Source organism: Pelophylax lessonae, assembly GCF_965119305.1.
Source record: "Pelophylax lessonae genome assembly, chromosome: 6".
NCBI classification, from domain to species: Eukaryota; Metazoa; Chordata; class Amphibia; order Anura; family Ranidae; genus Pelophylax; species Pelophylax lessonae.
In genome coordinates this window covers 331,103,434-331,129,169 of record NC_138773.1, presented here as the reverse complement: position 1 = coordinate 331,129,169, position 25,736 = coordinate 331,103,434, and the positions used below count along the sequence as shown (strand labels likewise).

At 44.6% G+C, this 25,736-nt stretch overlaps 1 protein-coding gene across 1 annotated transcript in view; it reads right to left on the bottom strand.

The window, feature by feature from the left end:
• The window catches only part of PARP9 (poly(ADP-ribose) polymerase family member 9), a 144,781-nt gene that overhangs the window by 3,738 nt on the left and 115,307 nt on the right, over positions 1 to 25,736 (bottom strand). The window contains exons 6-8 of the mRNA XM_082261816.1: positions 24,159 to 24,716; positions 21,507 to 21,649; positions 2,816 to 2,975 (exon numbers count right to left, since the gene is read on the bottom strand). Of these exons, the coding sequence (XP_082117942.1) occupies positions 2,816 to 2,975; positions 21,507 to 21,649; positions 24,159 to 24,716 (861 nt within the window). The remainder of the gene's footprint in view (positions 1 to 2,815; positions 2,976 to 21,506; positions 21,650 to 24,158; positions 24,717 to 25,736) is intronic.

The following is a 25,736-nucleotide window of genomic DNA, read 5'->3' as shown; positions in this document are numbered from 1 at the left end:
GTCAGGCTGACCGGCCTATAATTTCCCGGGATATGCCTCTGGCCCTTTTTGAATATCGGTATCACGTTAGCCTTCCTCCAATCCCCTGGTACATCTACTGTCCTAATACTGTCAGCAAAGATCAGGAACAGTGGTCTAGATATAACCATACTGAGTTCCTTGAGTACTCTCAGATGTACGCCATCCGGGCCTGGTGATTTGTTTGTGTTAAGTTTATCCAGCCTTTCCCTGATTTCACCCTCAGTTAGCCATAGTGGCAAGTCCTGTGTATTACTACTAACCATACAGTCATGGTCAGTGTACCCCATACAGTCATGGTCAGTGTACCCCATACAGTCATGGTCAGTGTACCCCATACAGTCCTGGTCAGTGTACCCCATACAGTCATGGTCAGTGTGCCCCATACAGTCATGGTCAGTGTACTCCATACAGTCATGGTCAGTGTACCCCATACAGTCATGGTCAGTGTACCCCATACAGTCATGGTCAGTGTACCCCTCCTTTTCCTGCGTAAAGACTGACGAGAAAAAAGCATTCAGCACGGTTGCTTTTTCAGTGTCCTCTGTAACCATCCCCCCATCATCATTAATTATGTGTGCAATATGCTCTGCCCTAGTTTTTTTGCTGTTGATATATTTAAAGAATTTCTTTGGGTTTTTTTTACTATCCTCTGCTATTTGTCTCTCAAAGTTGATTTTAGCCATCTTGATTTTTCTTATTTGTCTCCTTGTATTGCTGGAAGGCCGATACTGTGCCCTTTGATTTATATTTCTTAAAGGCCAATTTTTTTCCCCTAATAAGTTTTTTAACGTTACGGTTTAGCCAGCCAGGTTTGGCTTTGTCTCTTCTAAATTTATTTCCCATAGGAATGCACTGCGAGATCCATTTGTTTAATATGTTCCTAAAGCATTCCCATTTTTCCTCTGTGGTCAGGGATCCCAGGGTTTGGTCCCAGTTTACCCTTTCCATCAATGAGTACAATTTTGGAAAGTTTGCCCTTCTGAAGTTTAGGGTTCTTATGTTCCCCACTTGCTTTGTTATATTGTTATTTACACTAAATGTGATCATCCTGTGATCGCTAGAGCCCAGATTGTCCTGGACTCCAACCTCCGAGATTAGGTCTGGGTCATTAGTGATCAATAGATCCAGGACTGGATTTTCTCTAGTAGGAGAATCCACCAACTGTGACATGTAATTATCCTGTAAGGTTTCCGTGAATAGACGGGCCTTCTGCGAGTGTGTAGTCCCCTCTACCCAGTCAATGTCGGGATAATTGAAGTCGCCCAATACGATGACTGATCCCAGTTTTGCCACTTTACCCAACAGTGATATAAATTCCAGCTCTACCTCCTCCCCTTGGTTAGGTGGCCTATAGCAAACCCCCACAATTACTTTCCCCTTTTCTCCTTCCCTATGGAGTTCTACCCATACGGATTCTAAATCCATGCTCATCCCATCCGTAATGTCACTCCTCTCTATCACCTTTATATTGTTCTTGACATAGAGACATACCCCTCCCCCTCTTTTTCCTACCCTGTCCTTCCGGTACACCGAATACCCTTGGATATTTGCCAGCCAGTCATGTGAGGGGTCGAACCAAGTCTCTGTTATTCCCACAAGGTCTATGTCCTCCTCCTGTACTAACATTTCCAACTCATCCATTTTATTAGCTAGGCTCCTGGCATTAGCATATACCCCTCTTAGTTTTACGGAAGTTAAACGTGATTGGTGGTTATGTTTATTCCTGTTTGGTCTGAGGTTTTCCCGCACAGACCCGCCAATTGGCATTGTGGACCTACTGTCGCTGCTGACCCTACAGCTGCCTTCAGTCCTTTGCTCCCTCCTGACTGATTCTACTTCTGAGCCCTCCCCCCGTCTCCTAGTTTAAAGCAGTATCAGCCAGCAGTACTAGCCAGTAGTACCAGGCTGAGCCAGCAGTACCCACAGCACAGTACAAGCCAGCTATACCCACCAGCAGTACCCGCCAGCAGTTCTTTTCACAACTTAACACCACAAAGAGTCGAGTGCGCTCCAGACTGACCGACGCAAACCCGGAAAACCTGTTGCGAGCAGCAACATCATCAATATCAGCTAACATCACACACCTCACCAAAGAGAAGCAGTTGCAGCCATCACATTAGGGGTGAGTTAATTAAATGTTTGACCAAATATAACAGGAACATTTTTAAGTTGATAATTTTGCACGGCCCCCAAATGATTTTATAAATACCCAAATGGCCCTTTCCAGAGAAAAGGTTCCCCACCCCTGCTCTATAGAGGGATGTGCTTTGTTAAAATTTTATGTCTGAACTTTACAACCACTTTAACCAAAAAAACAAGCTATAGCAATAAAGAAAAAAATAACATGGTCCTGCTCAACAGTGTGCACACCTTTTAGTTTCTAATATCATGTATTGCCTTTTTCAGCATCAGTGAAGTGTCCCAGTCTTTAATGATAGTTGTGAATGAGGCCCGTGTGATGAGCTCCTCTATCAGTTTGATTTTGTTAGCCCCCTGAGGAACAAAGATCATTTGGTTGGGGGTGTGGTTTGTGTCTGATACAGTGGTATGCATAACTTTGCTGCATTCAGAAATTGTATTCATAGGAAGTGTTTTTCATGTCACTGTCACTGATGTTTGTGTACAAGTTTTCTGGGTGCTATTTGGAATGTTGCAAGCATGCTGTTTTGTGACACTGATGCAGCAAAAATGGGTGACATTTAACAAATTCTGCCAGGGGTGAGTAAACTTATGAGGACAATTTAATATACAGCAGATCACCCTTCACATAAATGTAATGATCTCCAAAACTCACCTTCAAGATTGCTGAAAATCCTCTGAAATCCGACATCACAGACAAGCCTTGTGAACTGTCTGGGGACAATCTGATATAACTGGCCTGTTTTCTTTGATGGTTTTGCCCCTTTCTTGTACTGGAAGATTTCTGACAGATATCGGTTTTGGATCTTCTCCATCTTGAAAACAATGTAGATTATAAATAAAATTAATGTGTATATATATATGTTCGCAGTTGACTCAGTGCTCATGGTATCCGAGTCCCCATTATCTGGTGAGCAGTGAATTTATGTGACCGGTGGATGGTACACGGTGGTGATGTAAACACGTATTGTGGCAGGAATATTATATATCACGGAGTTCACATCGGGATTTTCTTCTCAACTTCACTCTCCACCATTGTTTATTATGGACTTTATTTTCTCATTTGGACTTTAGTGTTATGTTTATGCTATGTTAGCACCTTGCACTTTATGATTAATTTGTCACATATATATCAATTTTTATGCATCAATATTTTTTCAGCGCTGCACTTTTTGATATAAAGTATTTCACAAAAGTAAGTACACCCCTTCCATTCTATCTTTTCATGTGACAACACTGAAGAAATTACACTTTGCTACAATGTAAAGTAGTGAGTGTACAGCTTGTATAACAGTGTAAATTTACTGTCCCCTCAAAATAACTCAACACACAGTCATTAATGTCTAAACCGCTGGCAACAAATGTCAGTACACCCCTAAGTGACAATGTCCAAATTGTGCCAACTTAGCCATTTTCCCTCCCGGTGTCATGTGACTCGTTAGTGTTAGTTAGTTAGTGTTACAAGGTCTCAGGTGTGAATGGGGAGCAGGTGTGTTACATTTGGTGTTATCGCTCTCACTCTCTCATACTGGTCACTGGAAGTTCAACATGGCACCTCATGGCAAAGAACTCTCTGAGGATCTGAAAAAAAGAATTGTTGCTCTACATAAAGATGGCCTAGGCTATAAGAAGATTGCCAAGACCCTGAAACTGAGCTGCAGCACGGTGGCCAAGACCATACAGCAGTTTAACAGGACAGGTTCCACTCAGAACAGGCCTCACCATGGTCCACCAAAGAAGTTGAGTGCACGTGCTCAGCGTCATATCCAGAGTTTGTCTTTGGGAAATAGACGTAAGTAAGTACACCCCTCACATTTTTGTAAATATTTGATTCTATCTTTTCATGTGACAACACTGAAGAAATGACACTTTGCTACAATGTAAAGTAGTGAGTGTACAGCTTGTATAACAGTGTAAATTTACTGTCCCCTCAAAATAACTCAACACACAGCCATTAATGTCTAAACCGATGGCAACAAAAGTGAGTACACCCCTAAGTGGAAATGTCCAAATTGGGCCCAAAGTGTCAATATTTTGTATGGCCACCATTATTTTCCAGCACTGCCTTAACCCTCTTGGGCATGGAGTTCACCAGAGCTTCACAGGTTGCCACTGGAGTCCTCTTCCCCTCCTCCATGATGACATCACAGAGCTGGTGGATGTTAGAGACCTTGCACTCCTCCACCTTCTGTTTGAGGACACCCACAGATGCTCAATAGGGTTTAGGTCTGGAGACATGCTTGGTCAGTCCATCACTTTTACCCTCAGCTTCTTTAGCAAGGAAGTGGTCATCTTGGAGGTGTTTGGGGTCGTTATGTTGGAATACTGCCCTGCCCCCCAGTCTCTGAAGGGAGGGGATCATGCTCTGCTTCAGTATGTCACAGTATATGTTGGCATTCATGGTTCCCTCAATGAACTGTAGCTCCCCAGTGCCGGCAGCACTCATGCAGCCCCAGACCATGACACTCCACCATGCTTGACTGTAGGAAGACACACTTGTCTTTCTACTCCTCACCTGGTTGTCACCACACACGCTTGACACCATCTGAACCAAATATTGTTCTGCTGCGGCCAACGGTCTCCTGTCTCGGACCTCATCTACATCTGGGTCCTCCGGTACATTCCTCCTGCCTGAAGCCTGTGCCTGTTCAACACTGTGCAGCACCGTGTTATGCTTTTAACTCGCTTGGAATAAACCATGACTTTTTTATGGGACACTTGGTCCACTGCCGGGTTCCCTTACTGGCAATTGCGGCAGCAGCACCCGACAGCTGATGGAAACATCAACTGCGGTGCCAACATCGCTGGACTCCAGGACAGATAAGTGTCCTATAATTAAAAGTCAGCAGCTACAGTATGTGTAGCTGCTGACTTTTAATTTTTTTTTTGGGGGGGAGGGGGGTGGAACTCCGCTTTAAGTACCCACAAAGGGTGGATTATTCATTTTTCAAACCAAGGAGAGAGTATATATGGTGACTTTACCAATGTTTTACATCTTCATACATATTAGGAACATCTCCATTGGCAGCCTAATGTCCTAGTAACAATAATAAAAACTGTAATCTTGATCACTGAGAACAAGTGTTACACTGGCTGGCGGTGGAGACATTGAGGTTCCCTGGATTTTAGTTAAGGGTGGAGGTGTGCACACACCCTTAACTGAAATCCAGGGAACCTCAGTGTCTCCATAGTGTCACATTTTGCTGCCTACCAGATCTGTTGAATTAAGAGAAGCTCAAACTGCTACACATTACCAACCTGGAATCCTCCACCGTGTGCTCCAGTCTCTCACAAGGTCTCTCCATGCAGCTTTAGCCTCGCACCAGAACGCAGAATGGACACCATCACCTTCAAGGCTGGCCACACCCCCTCCCTGAGTCCAGCCCAATCAAAATTCCTCAGCAGGTTCCGCCTCAGGCATGTTCTGCAGGAGTAGGAGCGAGTGTACCCAAGCACTGCCTGATCTGCTGCTCCCCAGATCGGGACAATTGGCAACTAAGGAGGGCCCTCCCCTCTCCACTGCACACTGGAAAGTGAACTACTAGAAGGGAGATCCTCACAGTCAGCACAGCACTATTCAGGCAGAGCCGCACCGGCCGCGGCTGTCATTGGACCCGGGAAATTACATCTACATGATGATCCATCCGGGCCGGCCTGCACCCTCCCAGCTAGTCTAGGTAGCAGTGCGCCCTAGGCGGCTGCCTAGTTCGCCTAGCGGGAGCGCCGACCCTGCAGACACATCTCCTCAGTTTGGATATCGGTGTATGAATGTACCCTGTTGAGTAGTGACCATATCACAATCGAATGATGCAGTGTGTAGAATCCTATCCGTTTACTCCTAGTACCGGAGCAGGCTCTAGAAGGGGAAGTGAGAGATGATCAATTGTTTTATCTCCCTCATGACTGCTTTGAGCTGATGATGGCCGAGTCCGAACCTTTGAGCCCTGCCAAAAAGGCTCCTCTCTCAAACCCTGAAGAGACCCTTTATGGTGATAGATCACGTTTCTACACAGAAGAGGGTAAGCCTGGAACTGGGTATGCCGTAGTAACAGCAAACAAAACATGATATGATAAAGGGTTAACATTTACATTGACATGATTTCGTTCCTATTTTGAAAGCTTGTAACTTTTTTTACCTCAGCTGTAAAGCCAATAAAGCATGCAGATATAATAGAGAGGCTCTTCTTAGTCTTCCAGTGTCCCACCGAGGTGGCCATTTTATTTTAAAAACCAAGGCACATGCAAGAGAAGACGCAGAAGAGGCTGCAGGGAACTCAAAGGCTGTCCTCTCCCTATTACTGCTCCTACCAACTCTTGCTACTTTTACATCCACACACTAAGAAAATGTCCAGGACTCTGGGGCATGTCCCTTCATATAAATCGCACTCCCACATTATCTCCCTCACCCTTCTCTCTGGTGACATATCCCCAAACCCAGGGCCTCCATTTGGCTTTTCACTACGCTCCCACCACCCTACACCCTCTGCCAGAAGCCGCAACTTACAGAACCTAGTCTCTATTCCTCTTCTTCCTATACCAGCCTCCCCTTCTCCTGTGCCCTCTGGAACGCCTGCTCCGTCTGTAACAAACTCACCTCCCTCCACGACCTATTCATCACAAATTCCTTTAACCTACTCGCCATCACCGAAACCTGGCTTCATAATTCCGATACGACTTCTCCTGCTTCCCTCTCCCATGGTGGCCTCCTCTGGACTCACTCCCCTAGACCAGGTGGAGTGAGAATCCTTCTAGCCCCATACAGCCACTATCAGGTACTTCACCCACCTCCCTCTCTGACATTCTCCTCTTTTGAGGTGCATTGCATTCGTTTATTTTCTCCTGTTTCTTTAGGAATCGCTGTCATCTACCGGCCCCCTGGACCAGTATCAACCTTCCTTGATGACTTTTCTGCCTGGCTACCCTACTTCCTCTCTTCTGAAATCCCCACAATCATTCTTGGTGACTTCAACATCCCTGTTAATGCCAATACTACTACTGCTTCTAAACTTCTCAGCCTAACCTCATCTCTTGACCTGAAGCAATGGATACAGTCTCCTACACACTCCAATGGCAACACCCTTGACCTTGTCTTCTCCTATCTATGCACTCCCTGCAACCTCTCCAGCAAACCTCTCCCACTCTCTGATCACCACCTTATTAGTTTTGCACTCTCCCTATCTTCCACCTCCTCTCCCTCCAACCGCCTAACAGTTACCAGTAGAAACCTTCGTCACCTCAACCCTTCTATGCTCTACTCTGCTACTGACCATCTATATGACAAAATCTTACCCCCGTCATGCCCCAACCTAGCCACTTCCATCTATAACAGCTTGCTGTCATCCTCCCTAGACAAGCTCGCTCCCCCCCACTACACGCAGAATTCAGCACCGGCAGCTATAACCCTGGCAAACAGACGACACCAGAAGTCTCAGAAAACGTAGCCGTGCGCTTGAGCGCCTGTGGCGTAAGACTAAGTCCCTGGAATACTTCAACCAATAATGCCCTCCTAAAATACTATTCCTGCCTCCTCACTGCCAAGCAAACCTAATTTATCACGCTCATCCAAACATTCTCTTCTAGTCCCCGTCATCTCTTCTCTACCTTTAACTCTCTACTCTGTCCTCCACCAACTCCACCCTCTAACTCGCTCACTGCCCCGGAGATCGCCAATCACTTCAAAAATAAGATCGATACAATTCGCGAGGAGATCTCCAATATGCAGAAACCTCCCCTACTTAACAACCCATATCCACAGGTACAATCATTACTTCCCTCGCTCCACCCTGCTAGTATTAACAAGGTTGCTGTACTTTTATCTAACAACCGTCTAACCACCTGCCCCCTGGATCCTGCTCCCTCGCACATGCTACGCTCACCCTCTGACTCTATTCTGTGCTCTCTAACTCACATCTTCAACCTCTCCCCCTCTTCTGGCACCTTCCCTAATTCTCGAAAACACGCGCTAGTCACTCCCATCCTTAAAAATCCCTCACTGGATCCCACCAACCTTCACAACCTATGCCCCATCTCCTTACTCCCCTTCTCTTCCAAACTCCTTGAATGATTGGTCTACAACCAACTGAGCGACCATCGGACTAAGAACAATCTTCTTGATCCCCTTCAGTCCTGATTTTGCTCTCAAAATTCCACTGAAACTGCTCTCCTTAAACTCACAAACAACCTACTAACAGCTAACACAAATGGACACTATTCTGTACTATTCCTCCTGGACCTCTCTGCTGCCTTTGAGACAGTAGACCACCCCCTCCTCAACAAAAAAAACTCCACTCCTTTGGCCAACTCCACTCCTTTGGCCTCCGTGACTGTATTCTTCACTGGTTCTCATCCTACCTATCCCAATGCACCTTCAGTGCTTCTTACAAATCTACTACCTCCTCTCCTCTTCCTTTCTCTGTCAGGGTCCCCCAAGGTTCTGTCCTTGGACCAATCCTTTTCTCAATCTACACCTCCTCCCTGGGTCAGCTGATTGCCTCCTACGGCTTTCAATATCATCTCTACGCTGACGACACCCAAATCTATCTCTCCACCCCTCAGCTCTCTCCTTCAGTCTCCTCACGCATCACCAGCTTACTAACAGACATATCAGCCTGGATGTCACATCACTTCCTCAAACTCAACCTATCCAAAACCGAGCTCATGATATTTCCTCCCCCATGGTCCTCCTCCCCTGATTTCTCTGTCAACATCAACGGCACAACTATCAACCCGTCCACCCATGCCAAGGTATAATCCTGGACTCTGAACTATCCTTTCGGCCACACATCCAGTCACTGTCCAAAGCTTGCCGCCTCAACCTCCGCAACATCTACAAGATACGTCCCTTCCTAACCAATGATACCACAAAGCTTCAAATCCACTCCCTGGTTATCTCTCGTCTCGATTACTGCAACTCCCTTCTCATTGGCTTACCTTTAAAAAGACTCCTCCCCCCTTCAGTCCATCATGAACGCTGCTGCCAGGCTCGTCCACCTTGCAAACCGCTCTGTGTCTGCTACCCCTCTTTGCCAATCCCTCCATTGGCTGCCACTCAACCAACAAATTAAATTCATAGTTACATAGTTAGTGAGGTTGAAAAAAGACATCAGTCCATCCAGTTCAACCTATGATGTGTGTGTGTTTGCTTTTAACCGTACATTGTATACCCCTGTATGTTGTACATTGTATACCCCTGTATGTTGTGGTCTCTAAGGTGCCCATCTAGTAGTTTTTTGAAACTATCGATACTCCCTGCTGATACGACTGCTTGTGGAAGAGAATTCCACATCCTTACCGCTCTTACAGTGAAGAACCCCTTACGCACTTTAAGGTTAAACCGCCTTTCCTCTAGTTTTAGTGAGTGGCCACGTGTCTTATTGTATTCCCTTTCTCTGAATAGTTTGTTCCTTATGCACGGGTCACCAGTACAGTATTTGTACATTGATATCATATCCCCCCTCAAGCGTCTCTTCTCCAGAGAGAATAGGTTCAGTGCTTGTAGTCTTTCCTCATAGCTGATGTCCTCCATCCCCCTAATTATTTTTGTTGCCCTTCTCTGGACTTTCTCCAGTTCCAGCACATCCTTCCTGAGGACCGGTGCCCAGAACTGGACAGCATACTCCAGATGTGGCCGGACCAGAGTCTTGTAGAGTGGGAGAATAATCTCTTTATTTCTGGAGTGAATCCCCTTTTTTATACATCCCAGTATTCTGTTGGCTTTGCTTGCGGCGGCTTGCCGTTGCATGCCACTGCCAAGCTTGTTGTCTACCAGTACCCCCAGGTCCTTTTCCATCCTAGACTCACCCAGAGGTTTCCCACCCCCCCCCCCCCCCTAGTGAGTAGATTGCTTTCTGGTTTCTGGCCCCCAAGTGCATTACTTTACATTTTTCAACATTAAACCTCATCTGCCATGTAGTTGCCCACCCCGTTATTTTGTTCAGGTGCGCTTGTAAGGTTACCACATCCTGTATAGAAGATAATGGCATGCCTAATTTAGTATCATCCGCAAATACTGAGATTGTACTAGATATCCCCTCCTCTAGATCATTTATGAATAAATTAAACAGGATTGGTCCCAGGACAGAACCCTGGGGGACCCCACTTTCCACACCCGCCCAATCCGAGTACTCCCCATTAATCACCACCCTCTGGACTCTCCCCTGGAGCCAGTTCTCTATCCAGGTACTCACCTTATGGTCCATACCTACCTTCCTTAGTTTGTACAGTAAGCGTTTGTGGGGAACGGTGTCAAAGGCCTTTGCAAAGTCCAGATACACCACATCCACAGCCTTCATTTATCCAGATACACCACATCCACAGGCTTTCCTTTATCTAGGTGGCAGCTCACTTCATCGTAGAAGGGTAATAGATTGGTTTGGCACGAACAATTTTTCATGAATCCATGCTGATTATTACTTATAATACCGTTTTCATTACTAACGTCTTGTATGTGGTCCCTTAACATCCCCTCCAAAATTTTGCAGACTACTGATGTTAGGCTGACCGGCCTATAGTTACCCGAGATACATCTCGGCTCCTTTTTAAATATTGGTACCACGTTGGCTTTTTTCCAATCAGCTGGCACCAAACCCGTCTGTAAACTATCCTTAAAGATCAAGAATAGTGGTCTGGCAATCACCTGGCTGAGCTCATTAAGAACCCTCGGGTGCAAGCCATCCGGTCCCGGTGATTTATTTATGTTAAGTTTCTCTAGTTTAGCTCTAAGTCTATCTTCTGTTAGCCATGGCGGCACTTCCTGAGGTGTATTATTTAGTTCGGCCTTACAAGCAAGGTTCGTGTAGCCCCGCCAATTCTTTTGTGAAGACTGAAGAGAAGAAATTATTTAACACTTCTGCCTTTTCTCTGTCCTCTGTGGCCATATTTCCTTTATCATCTTTTATGGGGCCAATGTGTTCTGGCCTCACTTTCCTACTGTTTATATACTTAAAGAACTTCTTGGGGTTCTTTTTACTCTCCTCCGCTATATGTCTCTCATGTTCTATTTTAGCCGCCCTGATTTCGTCTTTACATTTCTTATTACACTCTTTGTAATGCTTAAATGCTGCCAATGACCCCTCAGTCTTGTATTTTTTGAAGGCCTTTTCTTTAGCACTAATATACATTTTTATGTTGGAGTTTAGCCACCCAGGGTTTAGTTTTGCTCTTTTAAATTTATTTCCCTTTGGAATGCACTGGCCAATCCCCTTGTTAAGTATGCTCTTGAAGCACTCCCATTTTTCCTCCGTGTTCTTTGTTCCCAGGGTTCTATCCCATTTGATATTTTCTAGCAGCGAGCGCAGTTTAGGGAAATTGGCTCTTTTGAAATTCAGTGTCCTTATATTACCCCTCTGCTTCCTATAACTGTAATTAATACTGAAACCAATTGACCTATGGTCACTGTTTCCTAAGTTGTCCCGTATTTCTATATCCGTGAGCAGGTCTGTATTGTTGGTAATCAGTAGGTCAAGTACCGCATTGCTTCTTGTCGGTGCATTCACCATCTGACCCATGAAATTGTCCTGCAAAACATTTAGGAACTGCCTAGCCTTGGCTGAGTGCGCGGTTCCTTCTGCCCAGTCTATATCCGGATAATTAAAGTCCCCCATTATAATGACATTTCCCATCCTTGCTGCCAATCCTATCTGTAACATGAGGTCCGCCTCACCCTCCTCACCCTGGTTGGGGGGCCTATAGCATACGCCCAATATTACCTTCCCCACCGTGCCTTCCCTTTGAAGCTCTACCCATAGGGATTCTGCCTCATCCATAGCTCCATTATTAATGTCATCCCTCATATTTACCTGTATACTGTTCTTAATATACAGACATACCCCTCCCCCTTTTTTACCTTCTCTATCCCTGCGATAAAGGGAATACCCCTGAATGGTCGCCATCCAGTCATGAGAGCTGTCAAACCAAGTCTCAGTTATCCCCACAATATCTAAGTCCTCCTCAAACATCAGCAGCTCCAGCTCTCCCATCTTGTTGGCCAGGCTTCTGGCATTGGTATACAAAACCTCTTAATTTTGATCGGTTACATATATCCTCATTTGTTGTTATTAGGCTGCTCTCTTGATTTTTCCCCATACCCACCCTGGGTATAGGAGCTCCGAACACCCTACCGCTAATGCCCCCATTTCTGCCCTCTGAATCTTGCTTTCCATTGGCTAATTCTACATCTGTACCCTCCCCCCCGTCACCTAGTTTAAAAGCCCCTCTAACTCTGTGGCCATCCTCTCCCCCAGTACGGCTGCACCCTCCCCATTTAGGTGCAATCCGTCCCTACCAAAGAGCCGGTGGCCAACTGAGAAGTCGGCCCAGTTCTCCAGGAACCCGAAACCCTCCTTACTACACCAGCTCCTCAGCCACTCGTTAACTTCCCTAATCTCCTGCTGCCTCTCTGGTGTGGCTCGAGGTACAGGTAGTATTTCGGAAAATACTACCTTGGAGGTCCTAGTCCTCAACTTAGTGCCTAAGTCCCTGAAATCGTTTAGGACTCTCCATCTTCCTCTGCCTATGTCATTGGTACCCACGTGTACCATGACAGCTGGGTCTTCCCCAGCCCCACCCAATAATCTGTTCACCCGATCCGCGATGTGCCGAACCCGAGCGCCCGGCAAATAACAGACTGTTCGGCACACACGGTCTTTGTCACAGATTACACTATCTGTCCTTTTGATCTTTCTATCTGTCCTTCCACTATCTGTCCTTCTATTGAGTCCCCTACCACCAGCACCTGTCTTTCCTTTCCCTTTCTCCCAGGCTCACTGGAGGAGTTCTTCCCCTGGCAGCTAGGGGCGTCCCTCTGCTCCAGCAATGCTGGTCCCTGACTGGTTTCCCCAACATCACACAACGGGGCGTATCTATTGGGGTGCTCCAGCCCAGGATCAGCCTCCTTGCCTTGTCCCCTTCTACCCCTCCTAACTGTCACACCTCTACTCTGCTCTGATGCCTGCACCTCCGATACTCCGCCCACCTCTGTGCAGACCCCTGCCTGCACCTGACTGGTACGATCCTGGCTCTCCTCCGGTATGGACATTCGTCTCAGTGTTGCCAGCTGCTTCCCTAGATTCAGGACCTGAGCTTCCAGGGAAGCAACTTGCTTACATTTTGCGCATTTGTATTCGCCCTCGATCACATGTCCGAGGAACGCATACATATCACAAGATGTACACCGAGTCGCATCTCCACACCCGCCGGGCATTGTACCTACTAATCTAATCTAATGGGGATTCAGCGATTTAAGTCTATCCTATGTGGCTATTTCCTGGCTTCCTAACTCTACCTTCTCACCCTCTGGTACTCCGCTACACTCGCTTGACACTCAGTTGCACAACACTCACAATCTCACAGCACGGTCAGTCTCACAACACTCACCGTCGCACAGCCCGGTCAATCGCACAACACTCACAGTCGCACAGCCCGGTCAGACGCACAACACTCACAGTCGCACAGCCCGGTCAGACGCACAACACTCACAGTCGCACAGCCCGATCAGACGCACAACACTCACAGTCGCACAGCCCGGTCAGACGCACAACACTCACAGTTGCACAACACTCACAATCTCACAGCCCGGTCAGTCGCACAACACTCACAGTCGCACAGCCCGGTCAGTCGCACAACACTCACAATCTCACAGCCCGGTCAGTCGCACAACACTCACAGTCGCACAGGCCGGTCAGTCGCACAACACTCACAGTCGCACAGCCCGGTCAGACGCACAACACTCACAGTCGCACAGCCCGGTCAGACACACAACACTCACAGTCGCACAGCCCGGTCAGACGCACAACACTCACAGTCGCACAGCCCGGTCAGACGCACAACACTCACAGTCGCACAGCCCGGTCAGACGCACAACACTCAGTAGCACAGCCCGGCCAGACGCACAACACTCAGTCGCACAGCCCGGCCAGACGCACAAAACTCACAGTACACTCAGGTAGCAATAGGTACTCCCAGACACTCAGGTAGCAATAGGTACTCCCAGACACTCAGGTAGCAATAGGTACTCCCAGACACTCAGGTACTACACTACACCCTCAGTCACTGTTCAATCTAAGTCAGCGGTCTTACTTACCTAGTGTGTGTCCCTTTAAGCCTGTCACTAGCAGTTCCTGACGGTGAGTCGGTCAGTCTCCTCTCAGCACCCCCCTCCCTCGGTCACTTCCCTGTCAGCTTGTCTCCTTTGCTCCTCTCTGTGGGGAGGGGGGGGGGGTTCCCGCACCGCTCACCGCCCGCTCTTACTTCGGTGGGGGGGGGTCTTATCACCGGACGCCGCCGCCACCGCAACAAGGGAGGGGGGGGGTTACCGATCCGCTCGCCGCCCGCTTCCTTTCAGGGGGGGAGGGGGGTACTCAGTCCTTCAGTCCCTCTTGGTCCTCCTCTGCCGCTGCTGCCGCCACTCAGATGATCCTCCCCTTCAGTCACCGGACACCTCGGTTCCCCCGAGATCTCCCGCAGCACCTTCTCCTCCTCCTCTCTCTGCACACAGCACACGCTGCACGCTGCCTGCCCGTTCACACACACACACACAAGTTCCTGCTTCCGGTTTCCAGCTTTCCTCGCAACAAACAAAGGGAAAAAAATTCAAGTTACTAACCAAAGGGAAAAAAATTCAAGTTACTAACCATAACTTACAAAGCCATCCATAACTTGGCGCCCAGCTACATCACTAACCTGGTCTCTAAATACTGACTCACTCGTTCTCTTCGTTCCTCCCGCTATCTAGCTCCCTTGTAACCACTTCCCATGTTCACCCCCAGGACTTTTCCTGAGCCTCTCCCATCCTCTGGAATGCTCTACTCCCATCTGTCCGACTATCTCCTACTTTGTGTACTTTCAGACGATCCCTGAAAACACATCTCTTCAGAGAAACCTATCTGGCCCCCACCTAACAACTGTGCTCTTATTTTCTCCATCAGCCCATCCCCCAACAGTTATTACCTCTTGTATCTCTTGACCCTCCCTCTTGGATTGTAAGCTCTAACGAGCAGGGCCCTCTGATTCCTACTGTATTAATGTGTATTGTATTTATACTGTCTACCCTCAAGTTGTAAAGCACTGCGTAAACTGTCGGCGCTATATAAATCCTATATAATAATAATAATGATAATAATAATAATAATAATAATAATAGGACAGCGAAGAAGGCTGCACTGGAACAAGTCCCTATACAGGTGCTGACACTTGCAGGAATGCAACCAACCCCGGTAAGTATGGCAATCTTGATATCATTGCAGAAACAAGCCTCCTCACAGCAACGTGAGAAGTGGCAGAAGAATGGTGCAACACCGGATGAGATCGGTTGCTGGAGGATGGAGGAACATCTGTCTACCTCAGGCCCTATACCCGATGATGGCAGCCGCAGCTCACGGACCGTGTCATAACTTAAAGACTGTAATGACCACCCTGGTAGTGGAACACTGAATAGCACCAGGTTTTTCTGGAGTAGCTGCAAAACATACTGCTTCTTGTCTTACCTGTGCTGGGTTCAATGCTGGTAGGACTGTAAACACCCCAAAAAAGCACACCCCTAAGCCAGACTATCTTTTCCAGAGAATTCAAATAGATTACATTGATCTCCCAAATTCTGGTCCCTATGTACGTGCTTTGGTCTGTGTAGACATTTTTTCAGGATGGCCTGAGGCCTGGCCAGTTTCCAGGGGTACAATACAAACCACAAAAAAAACTCTCTTGTCCGAAGTAGTGTGCAGGTATAAGATACCAGAGCCTATTGAAAGTGACAGGGGTACTCACTTTACAGAGTGATCCTATCTGCACTAAATTTTGAACAAGCCTTTCATACTCCATATCACCCACAGAGTAGTGGGAAGGTAGAAAGGTTGAATGGTACAGTGGAACCTTGGTTTGCGAGTATAATTGGTTCCAGCAGCTTGCTTGTAATCCAAAACACTCGTATATCAAAGCAAGTTTTCCCATAAGAAAGCATTGAAACTCAGATGATTCGTTCCACAAGCATTTAATGGTATAAATAAAGATATGCTGTATTATATATAAAGTACATTCCTGTACAGTAAAAGTATACCATCTCCTCTGTTAAATAACATTATGTGTCCCTGTGTCTGTATTGTATATAACAAATGCTGATTTATACTTTATTTGAGCGTCTGTGGCACTGTGTGATTCCTTAGCCCTGCTCTGCTGCTCTCCTCCCCTCCTCCTCAGATGACGTCAGGAGGAGTGATCGGCCCCTCCCGCCGGGGAGAGCAGAGAGGACGGAGACCAGAGAGAGACACAGGGACAAGGAATCGTACACAGTAAGTGCAGGGAAACACTCTGAAAAGTATATATTGGCATCTTTATATACAGTACAAGCACTGGGACACATAATGGTATGTGACAGAGGGCATTAACAGAGGGGATGGCATGCTTATAGTGTATAAAACTGCTCGTATATCAAGACAGATTTTTAAAAAAAATGTTGCTCGTCTTTCAAAACGCTCGTAAACAAAGGTACTCGTAAACCAAGGTACTCGTAAACCAAGGTTCCACTGTACAATAAAAAACAAGCTGAGCAAAATAATGGCAGAAACAGGTAAACCCTGGCCAGAGTGCCTACCCATTGTATTACATTCCTTCAGGAATACAGTAAAACCTTGGATTGCGAGCATAATTCGTTCTGGAAACATGCTTGTAATCCAAAGCACTCTTATATCAAAGCAAATTTCCCCATAAGAAATAATGGAAACTCAGATGATTCCTTCCACAAGTCCTTCAGTTTATAGTCTATATACAAAGATTATAGCAATGTGATAGGTTGTGTAACCATAAAATGTCCACCCACAATATGCAGCCTTCCCAAGGGGATTAGAAGCAAAATCTAGCAGAGCTACAGAATATAAGAGAGATGAGAGTGTAGCAATATTGTTACATTTAATGAAGGTTCAACATTTAGCAACTCACATGGTTGATGATTAAAAGAGGCACACCTAAGTATGCCGGCATCCGGGGTAAAGCTGTCCACATAGACCATCTTCTGAACCACTGGCTCTCACCACTGTCAGTCTGCAATCGTGACCGGGAAGAATAGCCTGCAGTAGAGTGATCTGAAAGTGAGGCTTTGAATCACTCCTGGAGTGCAGCGTGGAAGGGTGTGATGAAGATGGCAGTGTGGAGGACGGTCTATGTGGAAAGCTTTACCCCGGATGCCGGCATACTTAGATGTGACTGTTTTAATCATCAACCATGTGAGTTGCTAAATATTGAACCTTCATTAAATGTAACCATATTGCTACACTTTAGAGGTGCCTCTTTTCTTTTTTATACATGACACTACTTGTATATCAAGTCAAAATTTATTTAAAAAATTTGCTTGTCTTGCAAAGCGCTCTCAAACCAAGTTACTCTCAAACCAAGGTTTTACTGTACTTCCAAGAGAGGTGTAGGTCTCACTTCATATGAGATACTCTTTGGGTGTGCTCCTAAAACAGGTCTATATTTCCCACAGCAATTCCAAGAAATACACTCAGATCTCACTGAATATGTTGCAGCGCTTCAAAAACAATTGACAAAAATACATAACCGTGTGTTTTCATCCCTACCAGATCCAAATGAGGATACTAGAAGCCATGAAGTAAGGCTTGGTGATTGGGTAGTAATCAAAAGACATGTTAGGAGAAGTCTCGAACCTTGGTTTGAATGGCCACTAAGGGTGCAATGGTCACGCTAACATCCATCAAGGTAGAAGGAAGAGATACTTGGATACACTCCAGTCATTGCAAATAGGTGGTACAATGAGCTTCTTCCAATTCCTGATATGTATAGCAATATTGGGTACAATGGGGGGGGGTTTGGAGACAAAGGGACAGACAACCCTAGGCTTAATGCGCTGTTAAGACTTAAATACCAGGTAGCCAGGAAGTCAGGATACTCAGAGAGCTGGATATGTTCAAAATTACACCCAGAGACTGTCGTGGAAATTAATACGGCTTGGAGCATAGAAACACACTCAGTGCGCTCAAGATTAATACGCACCAAACGCCATTAAACCCTTGTACTGAAAAGTACAAATGTACAGCTCTTTTGTATAAGGTTATCCAAGCGCTCGGCAGCAAAGAAATGAACAGACAAGCTTGCTGTGGTCAGTTTGATGCCATCTGGAGGGTTCCTTGTGAGTCACTGGGCCTCCAAGGCAGAGCAGGTTTATTTAACAAAAGGGGGTTACAGGGAGTGGCTCCAAAACCACCAATCACAGAACATGTATACATTCAAAAATTACAATAGGAACTGTAGAGTAGATGCCCATGAATAGACACGACTGAACAAAGGGAATCCCAACTGCAACAGAGCGCATGGCTTCTCATCGTTCATTCATGTCAATCCATAAACATGGACTCATACCTGTTAGTGGGTCTCATCAAACATGATTCATATATATATAAACCATATTTGATAGTGACCATTCTAATTGTTCCAGTTGATGAGGCTTTATCTGCATAAGATAATAGCAGCAGTATTTCAGTCACACGGATCGAATATGACTAAAAGATGCCATCCATTAATCTTGGTAAACTGATAAGAATTCCATATCACAAACATATCTCCGCAGTACGGGGCCACGAATTGCGGATATAGATCTGTGCAATGGACTCTCTTTGTTACTAGTATTGTGCCATATCATCTTAATGGAAGGTTTTCACTAACAAGTCTTTCCTGCAATGACAGTTAAAGCAATATTGGCTGTGAACAGCGATTACCGGTAAAACTGACACTGGGAGACATTATGACTATTTAACTAAAGAAATGTCCACAATCAAATTTTCCACAACAGAGTCCCAGACTATACCTGTGCTAGTAAACTCACTTACACAGGAGGATCTAAATCAGACTGAATTTACAAAATCCTATAGAAACATTACCAGTGCACGAAAAGACATGTTAGTTTCCCTGAAAGTTTCAGGTCTGATCAAAAATCTCACAGTGTGTATAGCGTTCCATGGAAATAAAACTGATGTAGGGAGGGTGGACTGTTCACAAGCACTGATAAATATATCCTGCCCACAGCTGAGTGTGAACAGCCCATAAAATGAAACTTGCATGCATTACAGAATTGAAACTGTTAAACATAAAATATAAGCCATATTGCATGACAACATGGACATTTCTCACCTAGGAGAAGCCCTCAGGTATTACGCAAGAAAACAAATTAATACCCATTTTCGCCTATGGGTGGTCACACTGGAGTCGGAAATCTATTACGTCTGTGGCAATAAAGCCTATAGTTGGCTTCCTCAGTGTGCCACAGGAACATGTACCATAGCCTCTCTGATCCCAATGGTGTCCGCCCATCCTGATAAACACGAGGTCTTGCCTTATCCTAAAAATCTCCTGAAATACAGAGGCAGGGTCACAAGAGAGCTTTTTATCACCGATGACAAGGCCTGGTACTGGTTCCCAACCTGGACAGGATGGGGAATCAAACTCATGGCTAGATTAACCACTTAAGCCCCGGAGGATTTTCCTGCTAAACGACCAGGGGGTATTTTGCGATTCGGCACTGCGTGATTTTAACGGACAATTGCGCGGTCGTGCGACGCTGTACCTAAACGAATTTGATGTCCTTTTTTTCCCACAAACAGAGCTTTCTTTTGGTGGTATTTGATCACCCGTGCGATTTTTACTTTTTGCGCTATAAACAAAAAAAGAGCGTACATTTTGCAAAAATAGCAATATTTTTCACATTTTTTTATATGAAATTCCCCCCCAAAAAAAATGTAAAAATCAAAATTTTTTAACATTTTCGCCCAATTTGTTTTATGCTACCTATGTTTGGTAAAAAAAATCGCAATAAGCGTATTTTGATTGGTTTGCGCAAAAGTTATCGCGTTTACTAACAAAGGGAAAGATTTTTGTCATTTTTGTTGTTTTTTTTTTTTAACGTGTAATGGCGGCGATCTGCGATTTTTTTTGCGGTACTCCGACATTGGGGCGGACAGATCGGACCCTTGACTGACATTTTTGACACTTTTGGGGTTACCAGTGACATTTCTACAGTAATCAGTGCTATATATATGCACTGTTACTGTAAAAATACACTGGTAGTGAAGGGGTTAACTTTATTTGGGAGGGAGGGGCTGTGTGTGTCCCTAGGGGCGTGATTCTAACTGTGATTGGCTGTGGCTTGAGCTGTAAGGACACTGATCAACGGATCTACATACTAGATCAGTGTTTTTACAGCGAGGAGAATGACAGCTGGCTTGTTTACACAAGCCGCCTGACTTTCTCCCTCTCCCCCGCCGATCGCCGAGTGACCGGTGGACATCGGGTCCGCTGGTCACACGCGCGGGGGGGTCCGTGACCGCGCGGGCGCGCGCTCGCTCCCCAGAGCCTCACAGGCGAGTGATGTAGACCTACGTCGCTCTGCCTGTGAGGGGCTGACCGCCGCAGTAAATATACTGTGAGCAGTCGGCAAGCGGTTAAACAATTACTCCACCATCATAGATGAGGTATTGAACCTGACCCAGACAGATATACGCTTGTTAGCAGAAGAGCAAAAACAAAATAGGCGGGTTACCCTTGAACAAAAAATGGCCATAGAAACCCTAACTGTTGCCCTAAACGGTCTCTGAATGAACATAAAATTATGAATACTGCACTTGGATTTATAATACATCTAAGGCAATACCAAATTTTTCTGAAATCACTGAACATCATAACACTGAGGTAGAAGAGCTACAAGTCCAGGCTCACTCCATTAGCCAGGATGGTTGGAATCCATTTGAAATGTAGGGAGAGTTTGGGTCTTGGTTTGGCTCTGTATTACAATGGGTCTGGAAGCTGGGGGTATTCATATTGATGTTTATGATAATTCATAATTAATCTCAAACGGGGAAAATAAAAATTCAGATCATTCTGATTCAAACTCCTTGATTCTGAGTCTGATCTCCCTATGCAGCTGCATATGTCCCTAATCTGGTAGCACTGACTAACAGGTTGTCAGATATCTGTACCTGAGAGTAAAAGATTCCACGATACTGTATATACAGTATATACACATACACACACACACAAATAGCCTGTTTTACACATGAATTTTTTTTTTTTTTTACATGACAAAGAATTTCCAGAGCACTATGGGTCATCTTTGGAGTAGTAGTTCTCTCCTTTTAGGCTCTGATTGACACCTCCAGACTCCGATGTCCAATAAAGGAGGAGTCTCTGTTCTGATTCGTTAACCCCTTTAAGAACATTTTAGCTTCAGCTACTCAGATCTGTTAATAACGGACTTTTTTTATTGGAGAAATATAGATATTGTGTATAATACCTCCTACAGCTTACTGAATTGAATGGCTACTAACCAAATAGCAATTTCTTAATTGTATTACCTTGACCAGTGTAAGTTTGTCTTTTTTAAGTTTATTAGCTTGGTCCTGGAATGTCTGACTGTTTGGATCCACTGGAACAACCTGCGAGAGCCAATCGTCAGGATTGCGCCGCTTCTGGACATCCTTGGAACTGTTACATAAAGCTACGGAAATATAAAAACATCACCAAAATCCAGGTATATGCCAATCATAGATGTCACTCTGTCAAAATTAGGCTGAGGTGCATAGACAAAGGAGAAACCTAGTCCCCAATCACATGGATTTCTACACAAAAAAGATGTCACTCTGTCCACCTCTCTCAATGGGACGTTGGACTGTCCCCACCCCCACATCTAGTAAGACCTTATCCTTATAAATAACCCAAATTTACCACTAAACCTCCCTATGCACCCCTAGATCACCTCCCAGAAGCATTTTTCTTTACTCCGTTCCTGTAGCGAGAAACCACTTATTATCATTTCCTGTGACTTTATCACCATTCTTACAAGGGCAGCTGCTGGACTCAGCAGGATGTCCTAGGATAGTTCCTATTTAGATAAGCACCCCCTACCCCAGAACTACACCATTCAAGAGCCCTTCTCTTCTGCTCACTGGGATTACTGAGATGGGGGAGGGGGTGCTGAGATTATAACCAAAGATTATGGAGATTAAAGGATTATTAAAATGACAGGGGGAGGTGCTGAAAAATATAAACAAGAAAATGTTCTATGTTCTGTAGTCCAGCAGGGGGAAACTGACAACACTGCTTGGGATTTCAGTGCGGCAGGGGCAGTGTTGTCAGTCAAACAGGGAGTTAGAAGCTCACTGGATTTCTGGCAGATCACCAGCTATATTTTTGTTCTTAAAGCATTCATGGGAGACAAAACATGGGGAAATGTGCATGTACAGCAGGAATGTACTGAATAGATTGGTTTTGTTATGATGCTTGGACATAAACTTTAATTCCTTCTACCCATGGAAAAAGAAAGAAGGTTCTCGGAATGATCCTGATCACATCTGATGCTCAGGGGCCGTCACTGCTCTCCTCCTATGAATGCAAAAGTGTGCCAACCTTTACACCGCTCTAATCTCATGCACTATGGAGTCGGCCTGGACTGAGATGTTCTTGGCTTCCTAGGAGGAGATAATGATGACTCAACCATCCAGGATGATTGCTTAGCAGAGTGCGCACCGCATTTAGCTGTTCTAATGCATCTGTTGGGTCATCACAGCAGGCCTGAGGATGATTAGAAGTCTTACTGCCCATTAGATATGTGCAGAACAAAAAAAAAAAAATAGTTTCATTTCGTTTTGTTTCAGTATTTACATAAATTTGTTTAGTTAAATTCGTTTAATCCCTTTTCAGAATTCGTTTCGTTTTTTGTATTCAAATTAATTGCGAATAGAGTTCAAAAAGTTTTCGATTTGTTTTCCAATTTCCAAAGACAATAAAATAGAAAAAAAGATAAAGAAATAGAATAGAAAAAAAATAGAATAGAATAGAAAAGAATATAACGGAAATAAAAGAGTAGAATATAGTAGAGAAAAACAGAACAAAATGGAATAGAAAATAAAAAAAAAACAGAAAAGACTAAAAAAAAAAAAAAAACAAATGAATAGAAAGAATATAACCATGTCCAAAAATTCAAATGGAATCAATTTGAATTTGAATAGAATGGAAAAGAATAGATTAGAATAGAAAATAACAGAATAGTATAGAATAGAAAGAATATAACCATCTTCATATTCTAATCTATTCTTTTCTACTCTATTTACATTTGAATTAATTCTATTTGAATTTTGGAAAATGGTTATATTCTTTCTATTCTATTGTTTTTTTTAATTGTTTTAGTTTTCTATTTTTTTATTCTATTCTATTTTCTATTCTATTCTTTTCTATTCAAATTCAAATGTATTCTATATAAAATTCCAATTTCGGAAGATGGTTATATTCGTTCTATTCTAGTCTGTTTTTTTTCTATACTATTCTGTTATTTTCTATTCTAATCTATTTTTATATTCCATTAACATTCGAATTGATTATATTCGAATTTTGGGAAATGGTTATATTTATTCTATTCTATTGTTTTTTTAATTCTATTCTTTTCTATTCTATTACAGCCCATTCTATTCTTTTTTTCTATTCGATTCTTTTCTATTCTACACTTTTATTATGTATTCAAATGTATTCTATTTGTAATTCGAATTTCATAAGATGGTTATATTCTTTATATTTTATTCTATTCTATTTTATTCTATTTTTTTATATTCTATTCTATTTTATTCTCCTTGGAAACTGGAAAACAAATCGAAAACTATTTGAATTCGAAAACTATTCAAAATTGATTTGAAAACGATTCAAATCAATTCGAATTTCATTCAAATTTTTTTGTTATTTTTCGGATTCGTTTAAATTTGGTACTATTGTAATTTGAAAATTCGGATACATCCAAATTTCCGAAAACAGAAAATTTGTCTGAATTTCAATTCCGAACAAAACGAACTGCACATGTCTTCTGCCCATCATTCTAGGCAAGTCCTAGCCTATCCATGGACACCCTAAGCTTGGAGAACGTATCTGGATGAGGGATTAGTAGATGACATCATGATCCCCACTACATGAGCTCCAGTCCCTGATACTGCGGTCTAGTAAAAATGTATTGCTATACTTACTCCGTCTCTGCAGCTGAAATACTCCGCCCTTCCCCTCCGCCTTGAGGTCCCGAAGAACGATCGCATGATTGGGCTCTGACTTCAGCGTGAGGTCACTTTGGGTCACAAAGGCTTTCTCTATCTCTCGGTTGGCTTTGGCTGGATATCTCTGAGCTCCACTCTCATTTTCATAGAACCAAACCACAGCCTCCTCCAGAAGCTCCTCCTCCAGCGTCACAGCGTGCTTCTCCTGTACGTCTAGGAGGAGTCTCTCCGCCTGTATGACTCCTCTGACCTTGTCCTGAGGAAGACCATCGATCTCTAGACCTGACTTCCCGTTACTCAGCTTCTCCTCGATGATGACATCCGGGAAATCGGGAGATGAGAGGATATCGAGTTCCTCTTGGCCAAGCAGAAGGATGAGGTTATTGTGTATGGAGACGGGATGAGAGTAGAGAACGTTTTTCAGCCAGGACTCGGCTTCCTCAGCATCCTCATCACTTGCTGCATTAATAATCAAACATGGAATTTCTGAATCACGTGAATTAGAAGATGTGTCACTGAAATCAGCTCTGGGATCTGTAGAAGGAAAACAGCAACAATGTAACTGACTTATACTGAAAGACTTAACTATATGAAAAGACTGATCATAAGAAACTTTATATTACTAACAGCAACCAATCAGCTTCCAACTGTAATCACTGCAGATCAGCACTGAGAATGAAACAGGGTTTCGGATTGGTTGTTAAAGTTGCTGTCTAAACAGTAGTTCAAATGAATGCATAGTAATATATCTACATTGTGGGAGGGGCAGAGACACAAACTCCTCAGTGGAAATCTTTCCATTGTGGGAGGAGCAGAGAGACAAAATACGGCAGGAAATCTCCCCATTGTGGGAGGGGCAGAGACACAAACTACTAAAGTAAATCCCCCCATTGTGGGAGGGGCAGAGACACAAACTTCTGGGGGAAATCTCCCCATTGTGGGAGGAGCAGAGACAGAAACTACTGGGGGGAAATCTCCCTATTGTGGGAAGGGCAGAGACACAAACTAATGCAGGGAAATCCCTACATTGTGGGAGGGACAGAGACACAAATTACTGCAGGAAATCTCCCCATTGTGGGAGGGGCAGAGACACAAATTACTGCAGGAAATCTCCCCATTGTGGGAGGGGCAGAGACACAACCTTCTGAAGGAAATCTCACCATTGTGGGAGGGGCAGAGACACAAACTACTGCAGGAAATCTCCCCATTGTGGGAGGGGCAGAGACACAAACTACTGCAGGAAATCTCCCCATTGTGGGAGGGGCAGAGACACAAACTACTGCAGGAAATCTCCTCATTGTGGGAGGGGCAGAGACACAAACTACTGCAGGAAATCGCTCCATTGTGGGAGGGGCAGACACACAAACTACTTCATGGAAAGCTCACCATTGTGGGAGGGGCAGACACACAAACTACTTCATGGAAAGCTCACCATTGTGGGAGGGGCAGAGACACAAACTACTTCAGGGAAATCTCACCATTGTGGGCGGGGCAGAGACAGAAAGTACTTCAGGGAAATCTCACCATTGTGGGAGGGGCAGGGAAAAGGTACAA